At 43.2% G+C, this 15251-nt stretch overlaps 1 protein-coding gene and 1 pseudogene across 9 annotated transcripts in view; both read left to right on the top strand.

The window, feature by feature from the left end:
• Window positions 1-2563: 2563 nt before the first annotated feature.
• Window positions 2564-15251, top strand: part of STIL (STIL centriolar assembly protein) — a 70468-nt gene continuing 57780 nt past the window's right edge. For 2 of the 9 annotated variants that reach the window (XM_062191281.1, XM_062191278.1), the window contains exons 1-4: window positions 2564-2842; window positions 5599-5682; window positions 12592-12699; window positions 14743-14855. In XM_062191281.1, coding sequence (XP_062047265.1) covers window positions 5642-5682; window positions 12592-12699; window positions 14743-14855 — 262 coding nt within the window. In that variant the 5' untranslated portion in view covers window positions 2564-2842; window positions 5599-5641. Of the gene's footprint in view, window positions 2843-5598; window positions 5683-5723; window positions 5823-12591; window positions 12700-14742; window positions 14856-15251 lie in introns of those variants that run through there. The other 7 variants (XM_062191279.1, XM_062191277.1, XM_062191283.1 and 4 more) reach the window with 6 other exon arrangements.
• LOC133761261 (U6 spliceosomal RNA) lies at window positions 9146-9264 on the top strand (annotated as a pseudogene).

The following is a 15251-nucleotide window of genomic DNA, read 5'->3' as shown; positions in this document are numbered from 1 at the left end:
TACAATTAATAAGCCAATATTGGTAGAGCTTATTAACCAAAGTGTATAGTTTATCTAGACTGTCAGAGTTTACTTGATTCAATGATCTCATCCACAATACCACATTACATTTGTTTGTCATTGCTCTTGAGGCTTTACTTGGCTTTGGCCAAGTTCTTGTTTTTGATGAGTTTAACAGTTTCAAGGAGCGCAGGTGAGGTATTTAAAGGATTCCTCATGACTGGAATTTGATATCTTTCTAAGGAGAAGACAGTATTATAGGTTACTGGGAGGTAAAGTGTGATTTGCATCACAACATATCAAGTGTCTACACTGCCGACACGACACCGACACGAGTGTTGATGCTGAGTTACTGTTTTCTCCTTGCTCCCTTACCTGCCGTGGCTGCTCCACTTTGGAAGGATGTCCTTAGGTGCAGTCCACACCTAAGAAGTGGGAAGTTATGTCTATTAGTTCACTTCTTCCTTCTTGTCTAACATGTATCTCATAAATCATGAGGGTTTCACCGAGAACTCCTTTCTTTTACACCCAAAAATTCAGTCTGTAATAAAATCCTACTGATTCTACCTCCAAAATATACCCATATTCCAATAACTTACCACCTCAATTGCTTCCATTCTAGTTCAAGACAGCATCAATCTCCCAAGGTTGTTGCAGCAGCCTTTTAACTGGTCTCACTGTTCTGGCCTTGCCCCCTACAGCTTATTTTCATTGTAGCAACCAGTGGTCTTTTAAAATATAAAAACAGCTCATGTCAATCTTCTATTTAAAAATCATCCAATGGCTTCCCATCTAACTTGAAAGCAGTCAAGGTTTTTTTTTTTTTTTTAATGGTCTATAAAGCCCTGTGTGGTTTACCAACCCTTCTAACCCCTTTCCCACCTTAACTCTTTAATATTCTTCTCCTCTCTCTGCTCAAGACATACTGGCCTCTTGGTCTTCCTTCAAAAGCCAGGAAGCTTTCATCCTCAGGGTCTTTGTATGTCCTATACCTCATGGCTCCCAGGGAAGTGCCTGTCACTTAGATCTTCCTCTACAGAGAAATTGCCAATTAGTTACAAACAGTATAGCTGGCCAGGAGCCTCCTGCTGAGACCTTTGGGATCTGCCTGAGCTTTGGTGCTTGTTCTAGGGCTTAGCCAGTTCTGCCTCATGTGGGATTCCCTGAATCTTTGCTTTGGCGCTCCCTACTGGGTTGGCCAAATTTGTTAGACATACATGGCTGTCCAAGGCTCTTCTTACTCTCACACTAGCGCTGGGGACCTGTCATTTCCCTTAAATGATTCCAAGAATTTTTCCAAGAAAGCAGAAAATGCTACAGACCATATATTTCTTGGAAGTTTTCAAGATAATGTTTTCACTCTCTCAAAAGGATGCTAAAAAGACAATAAATAAAAGGGTAGATGCTTATTCTGAACAGACAGCCTTGAAATGCAGTTCAGACTTTAAGATATGCCCCATGTTGCTCGGAAAACTAATAACAGTGAAGTCTTGAGCAAAGTGACATCTCGAATCCTGACTGCACAGCTAGCTGCGGCACCATTTACTGCTAGTCCCCTGATTAACAGGGGTAATAACACTTGTCTAATTTGGCTGTTAGGAGAATCCAGTAAGACACTGTTGGAGAAGGCACAATTACAGCACTAACTGTAGAAATAACTATAGGTTACCACACGAATACTAAGCCCATATGTAAATATATAAAATATCAATTCTACATGTATTAGCTGTAGAGTACAAATGGCTTATAAATTTGTCATGTTCTTTCTGCTCAAAAGGAAATAATTTGGAAAAAAAATTTTGAGAGGAGCAGCTGCTTCTCAAGAAATAAAAGAAACCTAACTACCAGGGCCAGTGCTGTGGCTCACTGGGTAAAGCCGCGGCCTGCAGTGCGGGCATCCCATATGGGCACAGGTTCGAGTCCCAGCTGGTCCACTTCCGATGCAGCTCTCTGCCACGGCCTGGGAAAGCAGTGGTAGATGGCCCAAGTCCTTGGGTCCTTGCACCCGGTGGGAGACCGGGAAAAAGCTCCTGGCTTCCGATCGGCACAGCCATTGCGGCCATCTGGGGAGTGAACTAACAGATGGAAGAGCTCTCTCTCTGCCTCTCAAATAAATAAATCTTAAAAAAAAAAACAAAAACAAAAAACTAACTTCCACTCTGTTTTGGCTATTGCAGTAAAGTGTTCAGAACTGTCCCTAAAGCGACCGCTTCTATTTGCAGAGCGACCAATGGGGAAACCAGCACTTCCGACTTCCTCCGTTCTGTCTAGCCAGCTGGGCTTTCCACTACGCGTGCGCAAACCCCTCCCCACCCCGGAACTTAACCGTTGCCTGAATGACGGGTTTAAATACTCGGAATCCAGGTCCGGCCGCACGAGTGGCGCCCTCCGTTCTCCAAGGAGGCTTGGGATTGGCCGAGAGCGGAACCGGTGCGGGCTGTTGATTGGCTGGCATAGCAGCTCGTCGCGGTGACCTCACGCGGCGCCTCTCGCACCGCCCCAGCTTCCTGACTGGCTGAGTTTCTGACCAGTCAGCGGGCGCGGCGCGCCCTTCGGTTTCGCGAGTCTGTGTTTGCCGCCTCGCTTCCCGCGACCCCAACGTCCCAGAGGCGGGGTCCGAAGCCGCGGAGGCGCTCCTAGGAGCCTCTGTTGCAGCGTAACGGACAGACCCCAGCGGTGCGGTGTTAGCGTTGAGTGGGGCTTTGTCCTCGCGGAAGCGATCCCGGGGAAGGCGGGTGGGCAACAAGGCCGTGTGTCGGGTTCAGGCCTCCCGGACCCGGGGGCCGATGACGAGAGGGGCAGCGGCCGGGCCGCCAGTTCCTTGGGAGTCGTCGGTTCTACGGTACGTGAAAGAGCTTTGCAGTCGGTAACAGCCATTTAGAGTTGTTTTCACCGTGGGAACGTCTGGAGGACCCAGGCCCAGGCCGGGACTCAGCTTGGGAGCAGTGAATGTTTGAAGTCCGCGTTCTCCTAGAGACCAGCTTGATGGGATGTGTACAGAAATACGCCTCTAGTAGCACTGCGGGGGCTGCTCGGGGAATCTGGCCACCGAGGTGGTGGGGAGGGGCGAGGGCGACCTGGGGGCTCCCACTCGCTGCCGGGGGGTGCGGTAAGCCGGGAGTACGGATTTTGCTAGGAATAGGTGTCTTGTGGTTTTACTTTCCTTGGCTTTAACTGCGTAGTACTGTCACAGCGAACCACCTTATGTACTGGTTTGAAATGAGAACTGGCTCTTTTCATCCTAACGCATAAGAGAAGAGACAAACACGGGATTTTTAGACACTTGAAGTCAGCTGTGTCTAAGTCAGCCTCACAAGGGCACTCATGGTAGCACTTTGTTCTCACAAATGTTTCCATTTTAATTCCATTTTCCCATCAATTTTTTTTGAAAAGATTGATCCATTTGAAAGGTTGAATGACAGGTATATCTCCCATCGACTGGGTCAACCCCCAGTTGGCTGCAACGGGTGGGGCTGGGCCAGGCTGCAAACAAGGCAACAGGGACTCCATCTGGGTCATCGATGTGGGTGAGAGGGACCCAAGGACTTGGGCCATCATCTGCTACTTCCCAGGGGTGTAAGCAGGGAGCTGGGTAGAAAGAAAGCAGAGTGGTCGAGACTCGAACCAGCACTCTGTTATGGAATGCAGGCATCAAGGGTTGGCTTAACCTGCTGCGCCACGACACCTGCCTCTTTCTGCGAATGTTCTGAGGCACCCTTGTGTATAGATGGCTGTGAAAGTGGTGGGGGTGAAGGAGAATGCCCAGAAAGGGCCTGTGATTCAGAAAAAAACACCTGGCGGGAAGGTTAAACCAGCACGTGGTACCCCCACATCCCATATCGGAGTACCAGGAATGAGTCCTACCTCCTCGTCTGACCCAGCCTCCTGTTAATATTCGTGGGAGGCAGCAGATAATGGCCCAGGTAGTTGAGTCCCTGATATCCTTGTGGGGTGACCTGGGTGGAATTTCTGGCCCTTACCTTCAGCCTGGCCTTCCTAGCTGTTGTGATTTGGGGAGTGAGCCAATAGATGGAAGAGCTCCCTCTCTCTCATTCTGCCTTCAAATAAATAGTTAAAAAGAAAAGCAAGCACTGATTTTTTTTTTTTTTTTTTGACTGATAGAAGTCATTTTGTAGGGATGCAGTCTTGCCCTTCCGGTATGAAAAAAGTCCTTGATGACTTTGTTATAGGCTCAGTAAGTATCTAGCCCAATTGTACCCATCTGCTGCTTTGTGATTTTCTGGGGATTGTGAGGCTTCCAATCAAAATCCCATATATTCAATACTATGTGTCTTATCTATCTAATAAGTGGATATAAAGATTTGGTGACAGAATCTGTGCTTTTCTTAATGAATAGGTATACTGATACGTTTTTGCTGCCTAGAATAAATATTAACATTTATTTCTAGAAAGAATGATTTCTTTCTTTCTTTTTTTTTTTTTTTTGACAGGCAGAGTGGATAGTGAGAGAGACAGAGAGAAAGGTCTTCCTTTACCGTTGGTTCACCCTCCAATGGCCGCTGCGGCCGGCGCACCATGCTGATCCGAAGCCAGGAGCCAGGTGCTTCTCCTGGTCTCCCATGGGGTGCAGGGCCCAAGGACTTGGGCCATCCTCCACTGCCTTCCCGGGCCATAGCAGGGAGCCGGCCTGGAAGAGGGGCAATTGGGATAGAATCCGGCGCCCCAACCGGGACTAGAACCCAGTGTGCCGGCGCTGCAAGGCGGAGGATTAGCCTGTTAAGCCACGGCGCCGGCCAAGAATGATTTCAAAGTATGAAAATGATCAGAAAATACAAACATTAATTTAAATTAATAACAATTTGTTTAAGAGAAAGAGACAGACACCCCTCATCCACTTGTTTACTTCCCAAAAGCGTGTGTGATGGGCTGGGTTAGTGCCATGCAGGGAGCCAGAAATCAGTTCGGTTTTCTCCCATGGATAACAGGATCCTAACTGCTGGAACCATCATTGCTGCCTCCCAGGGTCTCCATTAGTGGGAATGGGGAGTTGGGAGCCAAGGGCGTTCTGATGTGGGATATCTTCTAGAGTGTCTTAATGGAGGTCTTAACTGTTAGTCCAAATGTTCATTTCAATTTGAGTATTAAATCTTTTTTTTAAAAAAGATTTATTTATTCGACTGTCAGTTACACAGAGAGAGGAGAGGCAGAGAGAAAGAGAGGGTCTTCCTTCCGATGGCTCACTCCCCAGATGGCCACAATGGCTGGAGCTGCGTCGATCTGAAGCCAGGAGCCAGGAGTTTCTTCTGGGTCTCCCATGTGGGTGCAGGGGCCCAAGGACTTGGGCCATCTTCTACTGCTTTCCCAGACCATAGCAGAGAGCTGGATCGGAAGAAGAGCAGCCGGGACTAGAACCGTTGCCCACATGGGATGCCAGCGCTTCAGGCCAGGGTTTTAACCCGCTGAGCCACAGCGCCGGCCCCTTGGGTATTAAATCTTAATTAATCTATATTAACACATATTTCATGTAAGTGACCGGATTTTGCCTGTAATTTTGTTAATACGTGGTTAAATCATGTTTATTCTTACTTTTTTTTTTTTTTATTAGCCATTAGTAATACATTCTTTTTACTTTTTTAGGGTACTGAGGATTTGAAATTGAATAAATCATTGATCAAATATTATGGAGCCTATATATCCTGTAAGGCCTCAGATGAATACAAGGTATAGGAATTTTTTATAAAATGCTTTTTTTTTCTCCACAGCTGCTTGCATAAATTGAGACAATAGGTTGGAAAAGAAGAAAGAGCATTATCTAGAATCAGGAAAATCTGGGTCCATATCCCAACTCTACCACTTTCTAGGTGGGTGACCTTGATCAAGTTAGTTAACTAAGTCTGTTTTTCATCTGAAAAATGGGGATGGTAATATCCGTGAAGAATTAAATAAGATTAATAAACTAAAGTGGAACATAGCAGATGCTTAGTAAATATTGTTTTATTACCACTTTTGCTTAATTTTAATTACACAGAAAATCTTTTTATAGATGAGAAATAATACATGAACTTCTAATGATAATAATTACGTAGGTATTTATTTATGTCCTAGAAAAGTACAGAAGTAGTTGGCTTTCTTCCTTCTAGACACTAGTTTCTTGATGAGAATTTCACATTGTGTATACTGAGTTCCTTAAATGTCCCCAAATCTCCCACTCAATGTGGGGTAGAAAGGAGGAGCTTGCCACCTGTCTCCTGATTTTCTCAGTCATTACTCTGGGGACCACACAAATTGGCTTATGTTATTGGGGCCCATGGATTAGGCTCTTTTTCCCCTAGGGAGAAACAATTAATGCTGACATGTGAAATTTTTTTCTTCCAAACTACAGTTGGTTCCATGGGGTACCTTTATTCTCTGTGTTGTTTTTCCTTGTGCCAGATGTTCTTGATGAAGACCATGTGAGCCAAGGAGGCTATCATATTTTGCTTTAATTTTAGCCTTTCTATTCTACCCCACTGCCACCTCTGTTTTTGAAAGGTACAGCTGAACAACAAGTTAAATATATTATTTGTTTTGTTGTCAGATTGACTGTAGGGTCAAATTAATTCCTTACATTTAAGTAACACATACACGTGTGATTTAAACTGGTTATTCCTGATATATTGAACTCTGGTTTCTTCTATTCATTTAGTGGACTCTGGTTTTCAGTAATCTCTGGGATTTAAGAGCAATTCTGAGTAGTGTGGGTGTGGCAGTGGGAGGAGGGATGGAAGGTGGATGTTAAAAACCACTTAGGATATTTGATAAGAGCCCTGTATTTCATTCCCTAAAATAAAACATTCACATGCATACATGCAAAATTTTGCACCCAGTTTCAGGGCGCAAGTTGCAGTGTGTTTCTTCCTGGCTTGCAAAATCTACTTGCACACATTTATTTTTTTCCTTAAAGATTTTTTATTTATTTATTTGAGAGGCATAGTTACAGACAGTGAAATGGAGAGACAGACTCTTCCTTCTGTCGGTTCCCCCCCACCAGATGACTGTAACTGCTGGCGTTGTGCCAATCTGAAGCCAGGAGCTTCTTCCTGGTCTAACAGGAAGAGAATTAACCTACTGTGCCATGGAGTCGGCCCCTATTTATTTATTTATTTTTAATAATAAGTTCTCTGCATTTCTTTTCTTTCTTTCTTTTTTTTTTTTTTTTTTTTTTAAATTTATTTGAGAGGTAGAGTTACAGACAATGAGAGGGAGAGACAGAAAGGTCTTCCTTCTGTTGGTTCACTCCCCAAATGGCCGCAACGGTTGGAGCTGTGCAGATCCAAAGCCAGGAGCCAGGAACTTCTTCCCAGTCTCCCATGCTGGTGCAGGGGCCCAACACTTGGACCATCTCTGCTGCTTTCCCAGGCCACAGCAGAGAGCTGGATTGGAAGAGGAGCAGTGGGAACTAGAACCGGTGCCGATATGGAATGCTGGTGCCGCAGGCTGAGGATTAACCTACTGTGCCACAGCACCGGCCCTTGCATACATTTATTGAAGTCTTGCTGTGTACAAGGTGCTGTGCTTAGCACTTGACATGCATTTGTATTTAATATGCACAAAAAACCCATGAGACAGGCTCTATTATTATTTTATTTTTTTAATTGAAGAAACTGTAGCACAGAGATATTAGCCAACCCAAGGTGAGTTAGTAAGTTGCACAGCTAGGATTTAAACCTAACCTGACTTCTACTCTGTACTGCTGAGGAAGTAACCTGAAGTAGTGCAGATTAGGCTAAAAAGGTACTGTTGGCTGCTGAGGGTAAAAAAGAAACAGCCAACTTTGAGCACTTACAATGAAATAGGAATTGCTTTCTATATTTGACCTATATTGACTCACTTAATATTCAGTATAATTCTGCAAGGAAGTACTGATAGCTCATTTCATGAATGAGGAAGCTGAGGTAATGAGAATAGAATTAACTTGATCAAGGTCACCTAAACTAGTAAATTTGGAAGTCAGGGGCCAATGCTGTGGCGTGAAAGGTTCAGCCTCTGTCTGCAGTGCCAGCATCCCTTATGGGTGCCTATTTGATTGCTCCACTTCCGATCCAGCTCCCTGCTAATGCATCTGGGAGAGCATCAGAGAATGGCCCAAGTCTTTGGGCCCCTGCACCCATATGGGAGACCTGGAAGAAGCTCCTGGCTTCTGGCTTCAACCTGGCCCAGCCCCAGCTATTGCGGCCATTTGGGGAGTGAACCAGTAGATGGAAGATGGCGCGCTCGCTCTCTTTTCTTCCTCTTTCTTTTTCTTTCTCTTCCTCTCTTTCTCTTCCCTTCTCTCTCTGTGTCTTTGCCTTTCAAATAAATAAATAAATAAAATAAATCTTTAACAATTTTTGTTTGAAGCCAGGTCTCAGACCCAAGCAGTTAATTCCAGATTCCTTGCTTTCAGTCCCTATGTTACACTGTCTTTCACTGATAGGTAAATTATAAATATATTAGACAAACTGATAATTTTGTCACTAGCTTTGTGACTTTGGACAAAAACATTTTTAAAAGATTTATTTATTTGGAAGGCAGAGTTACAGAAAGAGGAGAGATACAGAGAAAGAGATCATCCAATTACTAGGTCATCCCTCAAGTGGCAGCAATGGACAGGGTTGGGCCAGGCTGAAGCCAGGAGCTTCATCCATGTCTCCCATGTGGGTACAGGGGCCCGAATACTTGAGCCATCTTCTGCTTCTTTCCCAGGTGCATTAGGAGGGAGCTGAATGGGAAGTGGAACAGCTGAGACTTGAACTGGTGCCCATGTAGGATGCTGGCATCACAGGCAGTGGCTTAACCCACTACTCCACAACGCTGGCCTTAACACATTTTTTTTAAAGATGTTTATTTCTTTGAAAGGCAGTTACAGAGAAGCAGAGGTAGAGAGAGAGAGAGAGAGGGAGAGAGAGAAGTCTTGCATCTGCTGGTTCACTCCCAGATGGCCACAATGGCTAGAACTGCTTTGATCTGATGCCAGGAGCCAAGAGCCTTTTCTGGGTCTCTCACGTGGGCACAGGGGCCACTGCCTTCCCAGACCATAACAGAGAGCTGGACTGGAAGAGCAGCCAGGTCTCAAACCAGCGCCCATATGGGATGCCGGTGCTTCAAGCAGTGGCTTTGCCCACTATTCCACAGTGCTGGCCCCCTGAACAAATTTCTTTAACTCGTGCTCACTTCGGCAGCACATATACTAAAATTGGAAAGATACAGAGAAGATTAGCATGGCCCCTGCACAAGGATGACACGCAAATTCCATAAATTTGAGGAACAGCTTACTATTTTATTCTTTTTAGTACTTACCTTTTCTGCTTAATACCTTTTCTGCTTAATACCATTGGTTGAACTCTTTACTTAACACAGAATTATTCTTAGGTATTTAAATCTAATTGAAAATTGATCCCTGTTAAAAATAATAATGGGAATAAGAGAGGGAGGAGGTGTACAGTTTGGCACACGTTCCCTTGGACTTATCCCTAAGGGTAAAGCTAAAAATTTGCCATAGGACTCCAAATCTCATTAAGTTGGCAGGTACCAATGCCATCCTACTAATTAAAGTGATCAGTTTAAGTTCATAACTGATCATAAAGATAGGATTAAGTGTCAAAGGGATCACATAAATAACATCAAGTGTCTGCTAATAATAATAGATAGAATTAAAAAGGAGAGAACAATCCAACATGGGAAGCAGGCTCATAGAATGACAAACGCCCTAAACAGCACTCTAGCCTCAGAATCAGCCCTTAAGGTATTTGGATCTGGCTAAAAAGCTCATGAGAGCATTTCAGGCATTGAAAGCCAAGACACTGTGGTAAAAAAATGACCTACATGAAAGATCTGAGTGAGATTCCGGTGGAAATAAGGGGCCATCAAAGAAGGTACCTTTCTCTGAAGGGAGGAGAGAACTTCCACTTTGCATATGGCCCTGTCTAAATAATGTTGGAGTTTGTGGACTCAAGAGGCTTCCATAGCCTTGGCAGCTCGTGACAAGAGCCTCAGGTGATCACTGATGTCATAAATAAGAGTGTCAATTGTTAAATCAACAACAGGAGACATTGCACTTACTCCCCATGTAGGATCTCTGTCCTTAATGTGTTGTACTATGAGAATTAATGGTAGAACTAGTCTTCAAACAGTACTTTATACTTTGTGTGTCTGTGTGTGGGTGCAAACTGTTGAAATCTTTACTTAGTATAGAGTTTATCTTCTATATATAAAGATAATTAAAAATGAATCTTAATGAAGAATGGGATGGGAATGGGAGTAGGAGGTGGGATGGTTTGGGGGTGGGAGGGCAGGTATGGGGAGAAGAACTGCTGTAATCTAAAAGTTGTACTTATCAAATTTATATTTATCAAATAAAACTTTCTATTAAAAAACAAACTTCTTAAACTCATACTGTCCTCATAATTTGGGGGATTGAAAATTCTTCATATAGATATTTTGAACTCCAACAAGGATTTGAAAGCACACAGCAGGAATATGTTGGAGTCAGAATTTAAACCCAAACTTTACTACATTATTCAGCTTATAGAAGTATAAGCTTTGGGGTCGGCGCTGTGGCTCAATAGGCTAATCTTCCGCTTTGCAGCGTCGGCACACCGGGTTCTAGTCCCGGTCGGGGCTCCGGATTCTGTCCTGGTTGCCCCACTTCCAGGCCAGCTCTCTGCTGTGGCCCAGGAGTGCAGCAGAGGATGGCCCAAGTGCTTGGGCCCTGCACCCCATGGGAGACCAGGAGAAGCACCTGGCTCCTGCCTTCGGATCAGCGCGGTGCACCAGCCACAGCGCGCTGGCCGCAGTGGCCATTGGAGGGTGAGCCAACGGCAAAGGAAGACCTTTCTCTCTGTCTCTTTTTCTCTCACTGTCCACTCTGCCTGTAAAAAAAAAAAAAAAAAAAATAAGCTTTGAAATGACACACACATAAATTTGAATTCCAACTCTGCTACTTAATTGCTGTATGAAGTTAGGGAAGTTACAGTTACCAAGGAAGTAGATAATGAGGTGATTCAGGCATCTTTTAGTGAGAAATATTGCATATAAAATGCCCACTGTGATTTTTTCTTTATGATTCAGAAGCTCCCTTCAGATAAAATAATCCTTCTGCTTCTTAAATCTATTTCTTGTGCTTTTAAGAAATAATTTTATAATCAGCTTTATAAATCTCAAGTTCTGAGTGTAGGAATTCAAAAGAGGTGAACTATAACTGAGTAACTGAAATAAGGAATATGAATATAAATATAAATTTATATTTTAACTATATTTGTATGTATTATAAATAAATAATATTTTCATCATACTTTAGTATGTTTTGTTTGTGGACATTGAGAAGACTGAACTGAAATTGAGTGTATAAGGTTAGAAGGAATGCAAAATACTCTAGTTATGTCCAGGACCTTGAAAGAAAGAAAGATCTGAGGCTAGTCTTAGTGGAGAAGCTTCATCAGATGATACATGTTCTAGATACAAGATGTAGAACAAAGTATTCTGAGGATATGATAAACATTCTGTCAATTCAGCTACTTACTAGGCTACCTCCGTGCAGATGTACTGTTGGAGGAAGGAAGCTAACTGTGAGAGTTTCTTTACTTTGTATGACTTTGACTGCAATTTTCTCATCAGTATTCCTTTTCCATTATCTTTTCCTGACTGTATTTTTTTCATGTTATTCAGGTAGAATGAAAACTTTGTGATGTTACCATATATATATATATATATATATATATATATATATATATTTTTTTTTTTTTTTTTGGACAGGCAGAGTTAGAGAGAGAGAGAGAAAGGTCTTCCTTCCGTTGGTTCACCCCCCCAAATGGCTGCCACGGCCGGCGCGCTGTGCTGATCTGAAGCCAGGAGCCAGGTGCTTCTCCTGGTTTCCCATGTGGGTGCAGGGCCCAAGCACTTGGGCCATCCTCCACTGCCTTCCCGGGCCACAACAGAGAGCTGGACTGGAAGAGGAGTAATGGGGACAGAACCGGCACCCCAACCAGGACTAGAACCCGGGGTGCCAGTGCTGCAGGTGGAGGATTAGCCTAGTGAGCCATGGCGCCGGCCAACCCTATATTTTTAACATTGAAACCTTGTTTTATACTTTCCCAAGGTCTTTGTTAAGGAATTGTTGATCGTGATGTCCTGTTGATACTTCAGTAACTGAACTTGTATGATAGGGCTCAAAATACCAAATTTGGAAGCCCTGAGAAAGAAATTAGACTCTCTAGTATTTGTTCTTTTCATTTTCTTATTAGGTATTATGAATTGTCTAGGATTTAGTTCAGAAAGACAGATTTTAATTTTAAATTTAAGGGTAAATGAATGGTTTATATTCATGTTTCTGTTACTTAAAGAGGATTTTATAGGATTGATCGATCAGCCATTTCTTTTTTCAAAGCTTGTATGTATATAAGTTTACATATGAATAGGAAAAAAGAACCATACCCATATTTGAGTGCTTATTCTGATAGTAGAGCAATAAGTGTTTTTTCTTTTTTAACAGTTTAAAAATATTTTTTAAATTGCAGAGGTAATTGAAAAGCCCTGTCATTTAAAGATGATTAACTGTTTCTTACCAAATTTTTATTAAGTAGGCTTCTTATGCTTTAATTTAATTTTTTTAAGGTTTCCTTTGAGTAGGATGGTGCCTTTTTATTTTCCTCCATCAAAATGTGCACTCTGGAACCCAATGCCAATTGGAGATTTCATCTACTTACATCTCTGTTACTACAGGTATACATTGTCACCCTTTTCCAATCAAACTAGAGCAAACAGGAGTTATAAAAGAATGTGTACGACAAAGTTTATTGTGACAAATACTCATTTTTCCCTTTACTTTTAAAAAATTTAAAAGCTCCCTTTTGAGAAAATAGTCATGTTTCTTTTTAAATCTGTTCCTTGTGGGGGCCAGCACTATAGCACAGCAGTTAGTTAAGATGCTGCCTGCAGGGCTAGCCTTGTGGCATTGTGGGTTAAGCTGCCACCTGTGATGCTGGCATCCAATATGGGTGCTAGTGCAAGTCCCATCTGCTGTACTTCTGATCCTGCTCCCTGCTAATGTGCCTGGGAAAGCAGTGAAGATGGCCCAAGTGCTTGAGTCCCTGCACCTACTTGGGAGACCCAGATAAAGCTCCAGGCTCCTGACTTCCATCTGATCCAGCCCTGGCCATTGGGGCCATTTGGGGAGTGATCCAGCAGATTTAAGATTCTCTCTCTCTAACTCTGCCTTTCAAAAAAAAAATTTTTTTTTTTAAAAAGGGATCTCTCTCTCTCTCTGACTCTGCCTTTCAAAGAAATAAGTAAATCTTTTTTTTCTTTTTTAAAAAGATTTATTCATTTTGAAAGAGCTGAGAGAGAGAGTGGTCTCTCCCCAGAAGATTCAACAGCTGCAACAGCTGGAGCTGCACCGATCAGGAGCCAGGAGCTACTTCCAGGTCTTCCATGTGGGTGCAGGGGTCCAAGGACTTGGGCCATCTTCCACTGCTTTCCCAGGCCATAGCAGGGAGCTGGATCGGAAGTGGAGCAGCTGAGGCTTGAGCTGACACCCATGTGGGATCCAGCACTGCAGGCAGCGGCTTAACCTCACTGGGTTAAGCCACAGCGCCAGCCCCATAAGGAAATCTTTAAAAAACAAAGGAGACATTGCTTGTGATGCTGGCATCCAAGTTTGAATTGCAGTTGCTCCTTTTCTGATCCAGCTTCCTGTTAATGTCCTGGGAGGCAGCAGATGATAGCTAGGTATTGGGGTTCCTGCCATCCTTTTGGGAAACCTGGATGGAATACCTGGCCCGGAGACCTGGATATTGTGGTCTTTTGGGGAGTGAACCAGCAGATGGAATATCTATCTCTTTATTACTCTCTTCGCCCCACACCCGCCAGTCTCCCTCCTTCTCCTCCTGTGTTACTCTGCCCTTGAACTAAATAGTAGATAAATAAACCTTTAAAAACTTTCTGTACATATTTATTTTATTTTAGGGTGGTAGGAACCCAACTACTTGATACCACCTGCTGCCTCCCAGAGTGTGCATTGGCAGGAATCTGGCATCAGGAGATGCAGCTGGGACATGAACTCAGGCATTCCCATATGGGATATAGGCCTCCCAACTGATGGCCTAACTACTAAGCTACATCCACAGTCCCTAATTTTCTCTGTAGCTGTGCTAAACTTCCATCTAACTTGTTCATTTAAGCTTTTTCAATTGGAAATACGAATATTGTATATAGAATAATAATGAACATTTATGTACTATCCATGATTAATTGCATAATCCATTTTTATATTTTTTTAGTCCTTGTAAATTCTATATGGTTCTTTTTCAAATTTACCTAATATTTTTTTCATAGTGTCTTGTTTCTTGTTCATAGTTTTTTCTTAAATGTCATTATATATTTTAATCATAGCTATAGTCTACATTCAACAATGCTAATATCTGAAGTCCATAGATAATATGTAAACAAGTAGATGTGACTGTTTCAATCAAACTTTATTTACAAAAATAAGATACCAGCTTCGTTGTTTGTTGATACCTGCTCTGGTTCATAAAGTTAAGTAAATGCCTAGAGAAGAACTCTAGCTTCAGTGTCTGGTTACTGCCATTCTTATTTCCTGGTGACCCTCTTTAACCCCTGCCTTTGACTCTGGGATTTCCTGAAAATAATCTTTCTGAATATTTTAAAAGATGTGGTTTTATATTTTAGCTAGCATTTCACAGAGGAGAGGCTTTTTTAAGGACATAAAATCTACCATATCCATGAAGGATTTTTTTTGTTTTCCAGAAATCCAAAGCTTTTGGTGACTGAAAAGACCCTTCGACTTGCTTATCGTCATGCTAAGCAGAATCAAAAAAATTTGTCATGCTTTTTAGTTGGTTCTCTCACAGTGGATGAAGGTAATGTACTTTATTTTATTTTATTTTTTTACTTTTTGACAGGCAGAGTGGACAGTGAGAGAGAGAGAGACAGAGAGAAAGGTCTTCCTTTTGCCGTTGATTCACCCTCCAATGGCCGCTGTTGCTGGTGCGCTGCGGCCGGCGCACCACGCTGTTCCGAAGGCAGGAGCCAGTTGTTTATCCTGGTCTCCCATGGGGTGCAGGACCCAAGCACTTGGGCCATCCTCCACTGCACTCCTGGGCCACAGCAGAGAGCTGGCCTGGAAGAGGGGCAACTGGGACAGAATCCGGCGCCCCGACCGGGATTAGAACCTGGTGTGCCGGCGCCGCAAGGCGGAGGATTAGCCTGTTGAGCCACGACGCTGGCCAAAGGTAATGTACTTTAAAAAAAAAATT

This window comes from Lepus europaeus, chromosome 5 (assembly GCF_033115175.1).
Source record: "Lepus europaeus isolate LE1 chromosome 5, mLepTim1.pri, whole genome shotgun sequence".
Classification (NCBI taxonomy): Eukaryota; Metazoa; Chordata; class Mammalia; order Lagomorpha; family Leporidae; genus Lepus; species Lepus europaeus.
This window is presented reverse-complemented; position numbering and strand designations above follow the sequence as displayed.